Below are 15,676 nucleotides of genomic sequence, written 5' to 3'. Positions count from 1 at the left end.
CTGTTTGTTTGTATTATTTATTCATAAAACACGAAAGCAAAAAAACATCACATTTAATATGTAAAAAACAAATTATAGAACAAAAATTAAAACTCAGAGGTTGTGTTGCAAGTAAAAGAGATTAAAAGTAGAATCACAGTTAGCAGCCTGGTGGCTTAGATGTTAACTGACATGCTCTGATCACATCAAGTTAAACATCAGGTAAATCATCACAGTTCAGTAGTTTCAGATTGCATTAGTGAAATGGTTTGAGGAGAATTCATTTCCTTTCAAGCTGTGGTTTCCAACAATTTCCTACAGTTGTACCTGGTAGTTTTCTGTTATCAGTCCGTCTTCGTACGCAAAGGAATTTACTTAAAAACTCAACGTTTTAAAAAGAGAAACAAATCATTCATATACCAGTTTGTTGTTTCTGTGTCTTTACTTTTGTAATATATATGACAGTATAGTCTATTAACAGATTAAAATCATGTCCTGTAGTTGTTAATCTTTCAGAGCTTTTCTGACTGTTGCAGCTGAGTGACACGAACAATAAATAACTCCCAACATTCACATTACTAATGATTCTCTGTTGTGTGTGTAAAGGATTCGTCAACGAAACAAATCGAGGCTCAAATGTTGTCATGGTGTAATGAGGTATTTGATCAGAAATATTTGTGTTGATAAATAGTGAGCACTCTAAATTGAGGTTGGATGCTCAGTACCATAACCATCACAGTGTCAGTCCTACACATTTTAACTGGACGACCATCTTCTAGCTTTTAGATGTTCACTCTGTATCTTGTTTCACAGCACAGACATGAACTATTGATACATTCGAGTGAGAAGCATTTTAAATGGATCAACATCAGCAGCTGTGGAAAAAAGGTTGGTAGTTTATAAATCTTGTTGAGGTTCGGTCTGGAGATTAAGTTGATAAACTTTCAATGTTTATCCATAGTGGTACAGATCTACAGGAATAGGTAATCTCTACTTACACTCGACCAAATTATTTTTAGGAAGGACACAAAATAATTGCAGGTGGAGCTGAAACAAGTATCTGGGATACTTTTAGTAGAATTATTTTTTCCAAAGATGGACTGGTCTGCAGTGACTCCCGAGCCTCCTGACATATCATCCAGTGCTCTGCAGATCAGCAGTCAGTCTCTGTCCTCTTGACATGATGACAGGTGACCTCAAGCACCTCCATGTCTTCAGCAGTCTATCACAGGGGAATGCTTGGTAAGGCCTTGTGGGCAGCTGGCGGGAGCTGGATAATGTAAAGCTAGGGTTCAGGAAAAAAACTTTATAGACACTGAATAAATGAAAACATTTGAATTAATTGCATTGAAGTAGTCTTGCAACCTCAACCACCATTTCTTGGGATGATCTGGGATACCTGGGACTTACTGAACACACGTCTGCAGTTACCAGTCTAGTAACACCAGATTTTTGAGCAAATGACAAAAAACAATGCTCACAGCGTTACCATTAAGGAGTGTTGGAATTTGTACTGCAAAGAAGAAATGTTTAGTGGTAGCACCAAATGTAAACATGCATTGAAAGGATATCATGTTCTCTCGCTGGAGATGGTTGAGTAGTTTCTCCACAGGTGCGTAGCGTCGGAGCGTCGTGACTGATCCCACCATCAGCAGCTTGTGTTTAGCCCGGGTAATGGCCACATTCAGGCGACGCCAATCCTTCAACAACTCTCCTAACTACGAATGGAGAAGCAGCAGAAAATTCAGAGGTAAAAACACAGAGACAGGGGAAAGAAGAGTTTGAAAACGTGAGGTGGGGAAGAGAAACACTTACGGTTCCTTCCTCTGCAGTGCTTCTGACGAAAGAAAGAATGATGAGACTTTTGTCCCGTCCCTGGTATCTGTCCACTGTATTCACCTCGACACCGGTGAACGCAGAGGACTGCAGCAGAGCAGAGATACTCTTTAACTGCTGTCTGTATGGGGCGATAACGCCTATATCACTGGGCTTGCACCCTGCCTGAATGAAGAAGAGTAGGGGTTGAAGGGGTTACAACAAAAAGTAAGAAAAATTAACACAACATTAACACATTTTTCACCATATTAATCAAGTTTTTGTTTTCGTGCCATAAAAGCTTAATTCTAAATAGGGCAACCAATGTACCTTTATGAGCAGTGATAGCAGCTTGTGAATGAGAGCAGCCTCGGTGTGATTGCTTATTCCTCCCTGCTCCACTGACTCCAGCGCTGGTACCTAAAGGAAGCAGTGGAGAGAAACAATATTTAAAACATTTTAAAGCACAAAACATCGGCATTCAGCTGTTTGCTAATGTAACAGAATTAATCTGAACACTGCAGAAAATGTACTTATAAAGTATTGCTTGTTTACCTCAGAAGCTTAACAGTTAAAGCTAACCAGCACCTTCATACACATTTTCATTTTATAGTGAAAACCATCATCTTTTCTCGACTCATCTCTTATCTCAGCACAGTACAAAAACTACTGCTTCAAGTGCACTACATAGATATATATATATTTTACCTACCATTGAGCAATCAAGGAAGCAAACAGGGTTGCTAGGCAACAATGTGGCCTGGATCCAAGCCAAGTCGTGCTGGGGTTCAGTCTCGGAGTAGGAACTGAGCTCCGACTGCACAGAAATCAAAAATGGCAGGCTGAGCAGGGCCGTGGCCGTCCTCTCTGATCCGCACTCCAGCTGGCCCTCGTACATCAGTGAGTTACTGAGAGACATTATCTGCCTGAAAACACAGCACACACGATTTGTTATGGAGTGAGAAACCTTTTGACTGTCCATGTGACATCTGCCATGGAGTTGTCATGCAGATGGATAACTGCATTAATTTTGCCAGCCCCTGTGGTCAAAAACACAATGAGCACCTTTGCCTTGTGACCAAAGATCTTGATCTGACTAGGTTTACCTATTCATCCTGTACTGTACGTTGAGTTGGACCACTGCTTCACTGTGGAGCTCCAGTCTTTTAAATAGACTTTCATCCATTCCAAGCGACCTGGTGAAAAACAAGAGAAAGAAATTGAGAAAACATTTTTTATCCAAAACCGTAAATTAAACTAAAATCACTCATGTTTTACCATCATGAAGATAATTCGTTACAATAAGTGTAGTGCCATTTTGTGTTTTCTCCTCAACACACACCTCATCCTAACACAGACACACCCTTTTACCTAGCTTCCTGGTTTTGTACTATTGGCGGCAGTTGTTGGTGATCTCCAACCAGAACAAATTTCTTGGCATAGAACAGTGGTCCCATACAGATAGGCTGGCTGATCTGTGAAGCTTCATCCACGATGCAGAAATCAAACCGGCGACGTGTGAAAATCGGATGCTTGATGCCCATACAGGTGGTTGCCACTACCAGCTAGACAGAGAGAGAGGATCGATATTAAATGGCAAGACTTTTTCTCAGTTGCTTAGGTTACAACATGTGCAAATGAAATCGATAGAAGAAGGAAAATACTGACATCAAATGTTAGATATTCTCAAAATACAAAAAAGCAATGCTGACTTCAGTGTGCAGAAATTCATCAGAGTTAGAAGTTGTTGGGATTTTAATATTAGACAATCTAACCTCCTTGTTGTAAAGTTGCTCCAACTCTGACAGCGTGTGAACTCCTTTCTTCCTCATGCTTTCCTCTGTGTAAGGCAGGATGTCTGGATGAACCTGGGGGGAGGAAACACGACAGAACTCAGAGCAAGTCAGACTGGGTAAACTGTAAAGGGTTAAAAACAAGGTGTCTAGACTTTTGTGTTTTTCAGTGAACAGTTCCTTTCAATATTTCACAAATACAGATTATTCCCCATCCCCTAAATGTTTATTATTTGACACAATACCAATTGAGAAAACGACAATCTACAAGATGACAATTTATATTTGTTGTTAAGGAAGAAACTCGGGGAGGCTTTTTGACTTTACTGTGTTTTTTACATTGACTAACATAACAGACTACAGACCTTCTGTCCCTGACCAAGACGCAGAAACCCGACCCGGAAACGTTTCAGCTTTAGCAAAATGTTGTCAACAGCAGAGTGGGTGTAGCTGGTCAGCAACACACTGAACCCACAAGCATGAAGGATGCGAACCTGGTGGAAAAGTGAGGTAGAGACAAAGACGAAAAGGAGAGAAGTGGTAGAGGGTGCCATGTGAGGGAAATAAAGAGAAAGGTGAAGGAGAGAGGGTTAGAGTTCTGGTCTCACTGTGGAGTTGAGGATGTCAATTTACGGTTCAGATAATGTTTATGGAGGATGGTTAGCAGTTTACCAGGGTGCAGATGGTTGTAGTTTTGCCTGTGCCCGGCATGCCAACAATCAGTGTGTAGTCTAGAGATAACAACACCTTCTTCATGGCCTGCTTCTGGGGTTTGTTGAGACCTTCACACACAGACACACACCGACACACATATGCTTTAACTAACCGACCAAACAGGCCTTCTGTGATGAGGTGGACATTTAGAAGTTAAGTTGTATGGAACTAGACGTTGCTCATTTATGGCACCATTCCACACAGTAATGGAAAGGACAAACATATTTGAATATAGAAAAGGACAAAAGAAAGTAAAAAAGAAGACCAGAGCGGAGCGGCTTTGTCACCTTTGAGGATGTTGGCCACTGTGTCCTTGGCCTCTCTTGGCAGGACAGAACTGAGGTTAAAAATAAACTCTGGAGGACGAAGGTCAACAACCAGTTCCCTCAGACGATCACTGCACGAGCAGACACTTTTATTAATTAACACATTTTACACCCAAGATTTCCAGGAATAGGTTAGCAGTGTTATTTCACAAACAGAGGAAGGGTAGTGATGGTATCGTTTTAAACTGTCACAGAGATAATTTTTTGGGGGATAAACGGGTTCAACCATCATAGAATAATACAGAATTTCCCTGCAGCTACCTGTCCTGACAGTTCTCCATCAGTCTGGAGAGATTGGTGAGGTGAGTGCTGAGGCCCACCACACCTTCGTCACTGTCCAATCGAAACAGCACACCACTGAACTTGGACAGGTCTCTGTAAAACACATAAAACAACAAAACAGCTGTAAATCAGGTCAGTGACTTCAACTGAACAGCAGCTGTTCTTCAGTTCACACACTTCGGATAGCAGGTATACATAAGCTCCTTCTCACCTGTCCAGAGTGCAGCTGATCGATGTCCTGCTGACCTCACACAGGTAACCGGTTGCCAAGCCAACCAGAAGACCTTCCTGGTCACTGACGACGACGCGGTCACCGCTGGCCAAACCGCTTGTGGTCAACCCCTTCTGTGGCACTGCAATGTTTCGCTGGAAACGATGGAGGAAAACCCCTTCAGACTGCACCATCACTGGGCCACTGAGCTGCACATTCCCCACACAGCTGCCATTCTTCTCACTGGGAACACAGGTCCGAGTTCAGTCAGCTAAGTGTTAATATCCCAAATATGGATCTGACGTCACTGAGTGTTTCATAGTGTCTCAGTGTCTTACCTTTCCTCTGCCGTCTGGAGCCACACACGCTTTCGACCGTTCTTGGCCTCCATGGTGGACGCCTCAAGGAAACAGAGCAGCATCCAATGGGAAAAATAGCTCAGGTGTGGTGGGCGCAGGTGACCCGTTTCTTGCTGCAGGAAGTCATGCACAACATCCTCAGAGACGTCCGCAGAGCTGCCATTCAAAGCCCTGGAGGAAAAAGGGACAACAAGCAGGAAGTAGTAAGAAACGAGGACAAGATGGACCCATCAACCATTAACTAGTTAAGTAGTTAATGGTCTAAATCGTATACATTTGTATAAACTTGGATATTCTGGCTGTTACAATTGTTGATGCTCAAGATTTCCATGGCTGCAAAAGTAGTTCTTCAAGTTTACCTTTCATATAAAGCACAGTTTCTGGTCTGAGGACAATACTGGCAGGTTTGTCTGTTGGTCAGGATGTCAGGAAGTCGAGACAAACGGCTCCGCTCTGCCTCTTTCTCCACACAGTTGTGAATGTGATGAACCAAAGTATTCCTCAGCTTCAGCAGCTCTGAGATAAACATAGAGGTTAGCAAAAAAACAGGTGGTGGAGGAGAGGCTGCTGTGGAAGGCCTGGAAGACTCTTCTTCAATGGTTTCAAGTATAGAGGGATCAGTTCTCAGTACCTCTGCGGTCCATGTGGCTGGCCACTACAGGGTGCAAGTTGCCAGTCTTGAGGTAAAGCAACAAGCCAGCTTCTGGATTGTATCTCTCCAGGCTCATCAGAGTGTACAGAATCACCTATAGACAGAATTTCACACATATGGAAATCGTGAAACCATAGCTGTGTGATTAAATGGACCGATAATCTACCAAGTCGACCATCCTGTGGTCCACCTACCTGACTGCGATGCTCTATAGAGTTCGACTCCTTTCCAGTTTTCAGCTCCAGGGGGACGGTTTTCTCCTCCGGGGTTCTGTGACTTCCGTTTCGTGGTCTTTGGATTCGAATACGCGCCGTCACATCGATTTTCCCTTTCAGACCAAATCTCGGTGACCACACGTTCTCTTCTATGTCTGCCAGCTCTGTAACCATGACAACAGCTGCCGAGTCCTGACCCCTGCTCGGCGCTCTGCTGTGACTAGGGCTGAGTCGTGGAGACAGACACAGAAACATTTAATCAATTAAAATTTTAAACTGATTAAACTTTGTACAAAACATCTTCAGTATCACAAGCCTTATTTTTGACACTTATGACATTGATTACACTGATTAATGCAGAGCTACTTTTGTTTAAAAAAATCCACTGTGTGTGTGAGTGTGCGTACACACATTTTGAGGCTGATGGCTTTCGGTGTTGTGGAGCTGAGGTATTCCTTTGCCCAATGTTCCAGTGAGGGTAGATAATCATGAAGTTCCTGTTTCATCTCTTCCTGGCTCACACCCAAACTGTACCTAGAGACACATGAACAAAACACAAACATAATGAACAAGACAAACAATAAGTACACAAAAGTGAAAAACATGATAACCACGAAACATCATTAAATCTACAGGAAATTTTCACAAGCAACCGTTCACCACTTTCCAGCTTTATATGTTTTGTTTCAATCATTATAGAAAGGACAAGGTCTGCAGCACCCTGCAGAGTATCATCAAATCACTTACATGTCCCCCAGGTACTTAGGACTATGCAGGGCCTGGTCCGCCAGCTTAGACAATGTCCCCAAAGAAAAATCTTTAGCTGTAGCAGCTCTCTGGAAGACTTCATGGACCATGGTGCCGTTCAGCATTTGCTTGGAGCCACCGTCAAAACTCTGCGTCGTGGCAAAAACAAAGAAGAGAAGATAAAGAAAGTAGCGCTGTGTTATTGAAGTGTGTGTATTTAAAATGAGATGAAAGCTGCACAATACAATGTAACTGAATGCACCAACATCAATCTAAGGCCTGTAAAACAGTCAACAAAACAACCAACCAACATAAAAAGACAGGGAGTGATCGTAATGGTATTAGTGAAGCTTTTTACCTTGAACATATCCCCCAGTACTGCACGCCTCATGCAGCGGATGGAGCTCGAGATGCTGGTCCCAGAAATGAGGCTGTCAGGTAGTAGAACCAGAAAGCCCTGCTCCCTGTCCACCACCCAGGATGCACCTTCAGAGTGGCCCTCCAGATGCACCACATCACCTCGACGAACAGGCGTCATCTCCCTGGAAAGGAAGAAGTCCAGTGAATGGACAGCAGCTAATGAATAATGTGCTTCTCCTAACGCTGTGATGAAAGACCCTGAATTTCAAATATTGGACTTTTTGTGGCTAACTGACACCTATGGCTTCAAGTCAAATGTTTTATTATGAAGAGAATAAAAGCTTAAAAAATAGTGAGCCAACTGGAACTGGGTATTTGTACCAGTACTGTACATACTATAGTTTAGAATTTAATTGAAAGATGTCTACTATTAAATCAATCACAAACCATTTTAGTAGTCAATTTGTCAGGTGTCGAGTTATCTAATAAGAAAAATTAACTAAGAAAATAATCAACATGTTAGTCTAAAAAGGAAATAATCATTAGTTGTAGTCCTCCCGAAGTCCAAAAGTCAGTGTTACATTCACAAAACCGTGCTGCATCTGGGCACTGACGGGGAAAATGTGACGTTAGCTATAGCGAAAAGAACAGCAGCCGACCCAAACACACAGCATTACCATCCATCCTTCAGCAGACACGTCTCAGTTGGATGTAGAGACTTGGAGCATGTGAGCGTCAGAGTTTTGTGTCCAGGCCTCTCCTCCACGTCCAAAACCCAGTAGCGGTTGTTTCTGCCTCCAGAAAGGATTACATGATCTGGCACCTTCCTGTTAGGAAAGAGGGGGCTTAATAATAGATGTTTTTTTAATCATCTGCCTTTTCTGTTATGTCATTTTTAAAAACTTTTATAAAAACCCACCTACATAAGTGTCATGTGCTCTCACTTCTTAATTCGCCCTCTGTTACTGACATGAGCCAATTTATTGTCACCTAACCTAATTTAACTGCACCAATGTTGTTCAAGTCGGTGTGTTCATGCGTTTCTCACCGAGGTTTTTTGGGTTTCTCCTGTGTGACAAGAACTCCATCATGATCCATCTGGTCTGTAAACCAGCTCTCATCCAGGCCCTCCTCCACAGGACATGCTGAGGTCATTCCTGTTGTTTTTGTGTGTGACAAAATAACAAACACAAGGATGTGATTTAATTAAATTCCATTGTTAATGCGTCCCTTGAGTGGCAATTCAAGGCAAATGAGCATGCAAGCAGAAGAACACACAGATGATTCATTTACACGCATAAAAAAAATATGAAAATTCAAATATTGTGTTATACTGGTCTATACAAAAAGCTAAACTGACCATCTCTTTGTCCAATATTGGCTGATATCTTATTTTTGCTCAAGAGAAATACTTTTGTCATACACAAAACATTAAGTTGGTTATAATCAAAATGTATCAGTGTACCTCCAGCTTGCCCCTGGTCTGATGATGTCATACTGTCTTCGTCTCCATTTGATGATGTCATTGCTGTTCCTTTAGCCCCTCTCTCGTTAAGGTCCGTCTCTCCACTTGTGTGCGTAGCAGGTGTGATAGTTTGTGCGACAGGTTTGTGCGTGTGCGCAGTAAGAGTGTTACCTAAGTGAGTGTGTGGGTTTCCACTGGCTTTAACCTCAGTTGCCTTCTGCACTGTTATCACAGTAAAACCAGAATCGTTCTCGTTTTTAGCTCTGCCTTTCACGTCTCTCTTCCAAACAGACTTCAGGGACAACATTTTGTTTTTGTTGTGACTGGAGACAACTTCAGTACCTCTGCTGTGACCTTCTGGCTTGCCACTGGAGAAATGAAGTGTCTTCAGAGGGCTATTCACAGGTCTCGTAACTTTAAGGTTGACACTTGTGGGGCTGAGTGGTGTTCTTTTTTTTGCCGGTGAACTGATAGTTCTTGGTTTCTTGGCAATGTGCGACTCTTGAGGAGGGCTGATGAGTCTTTTTATGGAGCTGGAACATCCCTCTGCCCCCTTGGTTTTTCCTCCATCCTCGATGATACCTCTCCGTACACGCCGCCCTTTGGATTGGGGGCTACGGCAGATGGGGGACAGCTGGTTGAGCTTCTCCAGGCTGGAGGAAGGAGACGAAGCATGCCTGATCTGACTCTTAGGGGTCTCGGGCACAGCGATGAGAAGATCCGGCGACGAGGGCAGGAAGTTATCAAGGTCCCCGAGGATACTCCTCTTTAAGGGGGAATGAAGTCTGAGTGTTGAGATTTCGCCACATTTGACCTGAGGTTCAGTCTTTGTGAGTGCTGCGCCAGTGACAGATAATTTTGTGGAAGATGAGTCCTAACAGAAACAAAGGTCAAATGTGAATAAAAAGTCATTTTTGGTATATTGTTTACGGAAGTCAGAGGAAAATGAAATAGCACTTCATCCAAGTGTGGCAGACGTCATAATGTAATGAGCAATGAAAGATGTGTGTGTAGGTTCATGAGCACTGTGTTTGTTAAAGGGAGTCACGGGCAGTCATGGGCAGTATTTAGTAGGCCGGGGTCATACTAAGTGGTCGGTGGGGCATAAAGGGGCATAATGAAAATGTATAAATCCTAACACTAGATACAGACTCAAGGAGTCGAGGGAAAATTAAAGTGACATAAAAAAATGAGTTGAACAGTAACATCCTTACAAAGGCAACTTCAGGAGGTGTTTAACAAGTTTAAAAGTTGGGAGAAGTGCTGCCAAAACAAAACAAAACAAAACAAAACAAAAAGCCCAGAAGAATTAGACATGGGAGAGACTGGATTAATAAAATAGTCATCGTCTCACAATTGTGTCATCCTAAAACTATTATATAGTTTGTCTTTACTGGTCTAAATAAAGGGGGGAAAAAAAAAAGTTTCTAAAAAAACTGATATTTAATGTTTACTACAGTTACTCTGCTCTTCTCTCCTAATAGGTGAATAAAAGTGTTGTATCTGGCTGTCATGCAGTGCCCTTGCATCGTTAGATGTATCTTTTAATAATTTCAATTCTTCCCCACTGTATCAAAAAACAAAATTTTTCATGGTACTCTGCTGAATATAGAAAATCCAGCATCGTGCCAACAGTAATATGCACCTTAGCAATAATATCAACATTGAATTTTGAGTGAAGACGAAGTAGCAATGGGTGAAAAAAGCAAACATAAAGCTGCGAAGAGCAAAATGACTGACCAAAAAGAAAATATAATCCAATGTAGCCTACCTGCTTGAGGTTCTGAGAGGAAAAGAAGGAGGAGATGTTCTTCTGCCCTCCTGGCGCCTGACAGAAACAACAAGGCAAACATTAAAGAGCATTTCAGTGGTGTGAGATGATTGCTGTCCAGCAGGAGAGCCTGTTACTCATGTGACATGTCAGGCTGTAGAAAGGACACTTTCAGTCAATCATTTGTCAGTGATAAACTCCTGGTGATAAATCATTGATCGTGTTCATTCACACAACAGGGTTTTCCCTGCCATTATACGGCTTAGGCGCGGCGCCCAAGCATTTTTGCCTCCCGCCTAAGCAGGGTTCTCCCCGCTATACCGCTAGGTCAGCGCCGCTATACCCCGCGCGTGACGGCGATAAGCGTCCGTCCGTCCGTGCCCCGGCTGACGGAGTTGATGACCATCTGTCCGTGTCTCTTCCCCCCCCCCCCCCCCCCCGGACAGACGGTGCGCCGCTACACTAAACATTTCTGGGGAGAACCCTGCACAACACATTCAAAAAATGTATATGATATGCATACATCTATCTGAACCATCAGTTGTGTAAAACGTAGTGTGGATTTTACATAAATGTAAGAATAACGTGTCTTTCTGCTTCTGAAACCTAAAGATGGCGGCGGCAGTGGAGGAATCAATCAAAGCAGACGGACACACAGGTGAGTTAATGACAGGCTGCAGACACGATAAACACTGACAGGTAACACATTTCACTGTTAACTGTTTCATCACAGGCTGGGTCGTTACTCTAAAAGCTAGCTAAACCTTCTGTACTCACCTTCTTCAGTTTGGTCCTGTTCATGGTGACTCTGATTGAACCACAGACTGGTTTGTGAATGTAAGTGCCTTTGTTTCCGGGTCCCTACAGCCAGCTTGTCCAGAATGAATGGGCTGAATGAGTTGTTTGTCTCTTTAGCTAACGGAACGACGACGTTGACAACGGAAGACACGCTCATCAGCAACCCGAGCAGAGCGTAACGTTACTCTGCTTCATTTTCAACGACTGTGCATCTCCACATCCTGCAGATTACCCACTCCTCTGACAGAAGTATCTATCTAACGTTACGGTGCTAATTCAATGTTTGAAGTCATCTTCGTGATAGTCTGCGGCGCCAAAGTTTCAGTTTTCGCGCAACGGAAATGACATCAACGCACTTCCGCTAACTTTTTTTTTTGTACGGTGCCCCAGCAGAGACAAAACTAATTGAGCGTTCAGCGCATCAGTAATGCTTAATAAAGACATACAAAAACATTGCAAAACAAAACAAAATAAAAAAAGAGTTCTGTAGATATTTTTTTATGTTTTTAATTTTAAAATGTTATATATATACAAAAACATACATACATACATAGACTTTTTGTGGCAATAGTGTCTCAATATGTGCATATGGATTTACAAAAACACACACACACACACATATATATATATATATATATATATATATATATATATATATATATATATATATATATATATATATATATATATATATGTACACACATTTGTAAATCTATATTTACATATTGAGACACTATTGCCACAAAAAGTCTATGTATGTATGTTTTTGTATATATATATATATATATATATATATATATATATATATATATATATATATATATATATATATATATATATATATATATATATATATAACATTTTCCCACATTTTTTCAACTTTAATTTATTTCAGGGGCATATTATTTAATAATGCTACATTCATTTATTTCAGGGGACTTTTACTTCATAAGAGGTATCACTGAAAAACTGATCACATTGATTTTGTAGGGGGTAAAAATGCCTCCTTATTTAATTTCTTTACAGGACCTTGTTTAAAAAGTTAGACAGACATTACATTTGACGATTGCACTCTACACACAGAAAATCACAGTGTTACAGCTTGTTGAGTACTTAAATCTACAGTACTAAACCATATGGCAAAAATTTATAGAGAAATGGTTGTCTCTTCATTTCTAAAGTTGGAAAAAGTTTACACACTTTATTACTCTGATGTGAGTCATTGTTCACTCTATCTCAGAAATGATCAAATAAACTCCACAAAGCAATATAATTAGGTCTTCTCTCCTGCGTGAGTCTTCGTATGAATGATTAAATGGGAGCGCCGAATGAATCTTTTCCCGCAAGCAGAGCAGCTGTACGGCCTCTCCCCTGAATGAGTCTTCATGTGGCGCGTCAGATTAGACTGAGCACTGAATTTCATACTACATACAGAGCAGACGTAGGGCTTCTCGCCAGTGTGAATGATTGTGTGCTTGATGAGATCTGCTTTCTCTCTAAAGCTTTTACCACAGTCGCTACAGCTGTGAGGTTTCTCTCCCGTGTGGATTCGAATGTGCGCGTTCATGTTTCCAACCTGCGTGAACCCTCTGCCACAGAAGCTACATGTGTACGGCTTCTGTCCGGAGTGAGAGTTCATGTGAGTCTGAAGATAAGAGCGCTGGATGAAGCTCTTTCCACAAATGCTGCAGCTGTAAGGTTTCTCTCCCGTGTGCGTCTTCATGTGGCGAGTTAGGATGGATTTAATCCTGAAGTTCTTGTTGCAAACGCTGCAGGTGTACGGCCTGTCTGCTGTCTCACCGGCTTGCTGTGGTTTCTGAAATCCTCCGCTGTCTCTCCATTCGTCATCACTGACTTCACTCATCTGACAGTCGCTGGTTGGCTCCGATGCATCTTCTTTATGAGGCTCTGATTTCAACTCTTCTGATGAGCAGCCGGGCAAACTTTCCCCGTCTTGGTTTGGATGAAGGAGCTGACTTCTATCTTCATCTCTCCTTTGCACATAAATGATATTGAACATAGAGTCTTTAGTATCAGCCTCCTCCTGCTGTTCACCTGTCTGAGAGGTCCACAGCTCCTCCTCCTGTTCCTCTTTAATGTGCAGGTGCTCCTGGTCATCATCACACACGTCAGACTTCTTCTCACCGTGATCCTGCTCGGGGGCAGTGTCGTCTTCCTGCACACTGAGCTGAAGGGGGGCTGGACAGTAATACACGAGAGAAAAAAAAGGCTTTAGTTTGATGGTCTCAGTAAAAAAAAAAAAAAAAAAAAAAAAGATTTGTTTATTTAAAACATTTTTTCACAATTTCATGGTGCACTCTAAATTTGCATCTGTTTATTGGCCACCACTACATCAGGGAAGCCAGGCCAACATGAACGTTTTTGTTAAAGGTTTAACAACTGACAGCTCAGGTAATAATAAAAATGTTCCCTCCCTAGAACATGCTTCTTCTTCCTAATAGAAGAAGCAGTTAAATGTAATACAAACAGGTGTGTCTTATTTGTCCCATGTAGTAATACAATTCGGCTTTGGTTTGGTGAAGTGATACAATTCGGCATTAGTTTGGAGTGACTGGGTCACATGACATGGAAACCATTGGAAAAAAAGCTGATTTTTCATAATAAATATTCATATAAAATAGATGAAGCAGTAAAATGTAATACTAACAGGTCTGACTTATTTGTCCCATATAGTAATACAATTCGGTATTGGTTTTTAGTCACTGGGTCATATGACATGGAAGCTTTTGGAAAAAAAAAAGCCATTGTCTTATACAAAATATTTTTGCCAAATAAATACACAGCACATTGGCAATCAAAATAAGTAACCCACATGGAATCAGTTAAGTGTAATCATTTTTTAAATCATAATTTTCACTGATATCATCAAGTCAGCATGAAGAAACATTGGTTTAGTGTAAATCAAATACACAAATGTATTGATGGTCCGTAAATCAGCCTCCGGCGCTGCGCTGGGTTCTGAGGTGAGCTCACCGTCCTCCTGCAGCCAACACCGGGTGAAACTGAGTGAGAGGCGCCGCTGGGTGTCACCGGAGTGAATGTCTGTCCAACCTAAAACTGACTTCTCACTGCACACCATTTGGGAGCCACTAGGCTATAGGACCGCTTCCACACCATGTTGCCTTCGGTCCGTGCAGTTCATTGAGCAGTTCGAAGGTATCCCCTGCCGACCACTGTGTGCCAGGAACAGCCATTTTGCATCCCCCTCCTCCCTGCAGGGATGCAAAATGGCTACTTGCTCTCTCCTCTGTGTGTATTTAAGGAGTGGCCCAGCACACTGAAGACCTAACGAACGCTACTGTGATTAATTGAGGAGTGAAGCAGCCCCTCAGTTTCAGAGCTGCCCTGAGGTGAAAGTTAATCTGTTACCTTTCCACCCGGCCCGCCTCCGCTGATGGTCGACCTCCTGCTTTGAGCGAAAAACCGCCTCCTCATATTCTTTAATAGTTTGGTCAAAGAGGCTGAATATTTCGTCGGCAGCTGCTGAAAGCCTCTCATTCACAAACGCTTTTAGTTTATCTGTTTTGAACATTTCCGCGGCTGACGGAGGACCTCCGGTGTGTTTCCTGAAGGGCTGACAGGAGACTTGTGCTGCGAGCCGGGTTGCCAGATATCGCGAGAGAAAGCAGCAATAGCTCAACTTTAAAATCATTTTCTTAGTATGGTTATTTATGTGTCAGCGACTAAGGCTAAGGCAGATTTACAACAGCACATACATAAATCAAGATTTTATACCTATTTATATGGTAAAGCTGGGATGAGATGAATTTATTTTATTTTATAGATTTCTAATTAACATAATGTTTATGTTTTAGGCCCCATATATATACATATAGGAATGTCTTTAATTTTCCAGAAAATCAATCGAAAGATACACTGCATTGTATATTTTAGCACACAGGAAGACAGTTATTGAAGTCCCCTAATCTATTAATGATCGAATCAACCAAATTCTGTGTTCTATGCAGGAGGAAAGAAGCAGTCCGTGAAGTACACATTATTTATTTTTTATCCTTGATGACTTTGTGCTCTGTTAAGCAGACACATGCCCAGCCCAGAAGATGAAGCCTAAAGTAAACAAAATTGCGCAAACTATGTCCAGGGATTATCACCAAGGTCGAAGTCCTTTATACTAATCAGACCTGGCAACACAAGTTGCCAACTGAAA

General features: G+C 41.9%; 2 protein-coding genes across 4 annotated transcripts; both read right to left on the bottom strand.

Moving 5' to 3' along the window:
• Positions 1 to 3: 3 nt before the first annotated feature.
• On the bottom strand, positions 4 to 11,857 carry dna2 (DNA replication helicase/nuclease 2). Of its 2 annotated transcripts, none has more exons than XM_030414336.1 (25): positions 11,467 to 11,857; positions 10,690 to 10,746; positions 8,919 to 9,792; positions 8,502 to 8,610; positions 8,131 to 8,298; positions 7,452 to 7,635; positions 7,094 to 7,242; positions 6,758 to 6,880; positions 6,326 to 6,572; positions 6,111 to 6,225; positions 5,839 to 5,995; positions 5,459 to 5,650; positions 5,121 to 5,363; positions 4,889 to 5,002; positions 4,589 to 4,698; positions 4,260 to 4,369; positions 3,953 to 4,081; positions 3,570 to 3,662; positions 3,166 to 3,359; positions 2,901 to 2,990; positions 2,507 to 2,720; positions 2,125 to 2,214; positions 1,795 to 1,980; positions 1,551 to 1,697; positions 4 to 1,258 (listed from the first exon to the last, which is right to left on the bottom strand). In XM_030414336.1, exons 1-25 carry the CDS (start codon positions 11,488 to 11,490, stop codon positions 1,205 to 1,207), a joined length of 4,173 nt encoding a protein of 1,390 aa, XP_030270196.1. In that variant the 5' UTR covers positions 11,491 to 11,857; the 3' UTR covers positions 4 to 1,204. The 2 variants fall into 2 exon arrangements, with proteins under 2 accessions (XP_030270196.1, XP_030270197.1); XM_030414337.1 differs by having other exon boundaries at positions 8,131 to 8,280; positions 11,467 to 11,856.
• Positions 11,858 to 12,465: 608 nt separating this feature from the next.
• On the bottom strand, positions 12,466 to 15,111 carry LOC115579909 (zinc finger protein 84-like). 2 transcript variants are annotated; one of them, XM_030413632.1, is made up of 2 exons: positions 14,878 to 15,111; positions 12,466 to 13,686 (listed from the first exon to the last, which is right to left on the bottom strand). In XM_030413632.1, the coding sequence occupies exons 1-2, from the start codon at positions 15,038 to 15,040 to the stop codon at positions 12,761 to 12,763; spliced, it is 1,089 nt and encodes a 362-aa protein (XP_030269492.1). In that variant the 5' UTR covers positions 15,041 to 15,111; the 3' UTR covers positions 12,466 to 12,760. The 2 variants fall into 2 exon arrangements, with proteins under 2 accessions (XP_030269492.1, XP_030269493.1); XM_030413633.1 differs by lacking the exon at positions 14,878 to 15,111 and adding an exon at positions 14,482 to 14,866.
• Between the last annotated feature and the right edge of the window lie 565 nt (positions 15,112 to 15,676).

The sequence above is a fragment of the Sparus aurata genome, chromosome 4 (genome assembly GCF_900880675.1).
Source record: "Sparus aurata chromosome 4, fSpaAur1.1, whole genome shotgun sequence".
NCBI lineage: Eukaryota > Metazoa > Chordata > Actinopteri > Spariformes > Sparidae > Sparus > Sparus aurata.
This window is presented reverse-complemented; position numbering and strand designations above follow the sequence as displayed.

Excerpts from the sequence above, each read along its gene's own strand:
- dna2 (XM_030414336.1), bottom strand. The coding sequence starts at position 11,490 with ATGAACAGGACCAAACTGAAGAAG. Across the intron at positions 10,747-11,466 it reads ACAGGACCAAACTGAAGAAG|GCGCCAGGAGGGCAGAAGAA; the intron begins GTGAGTACAGAA and ends TGTTTCTGTCAG. Across the intron at positions 4,699-4,888 it reads ATGGAGAACTGTCAGGACAG|TGATCGTCTGAGGGAACTGG; the intron begins GTAGCTGCAGGG and ends CTGCTCGTGCAG.
- LOC115579909 (XM_030413632.1), bottom strand. The coding sequence starts at position 15,040 with ATGTTCAAAACAGATAAACTAAAAGCGTTTGTGAATGAGAGGCTTTCA. Across the intron at positions 13,687-14,877 it reads GAGGCGGGCCGGGTGGAAAG|CCCCCCTTCAGCTCAGTGTG; the intron begins GTAACAGATTAA and ends ATTACTGTCCAG.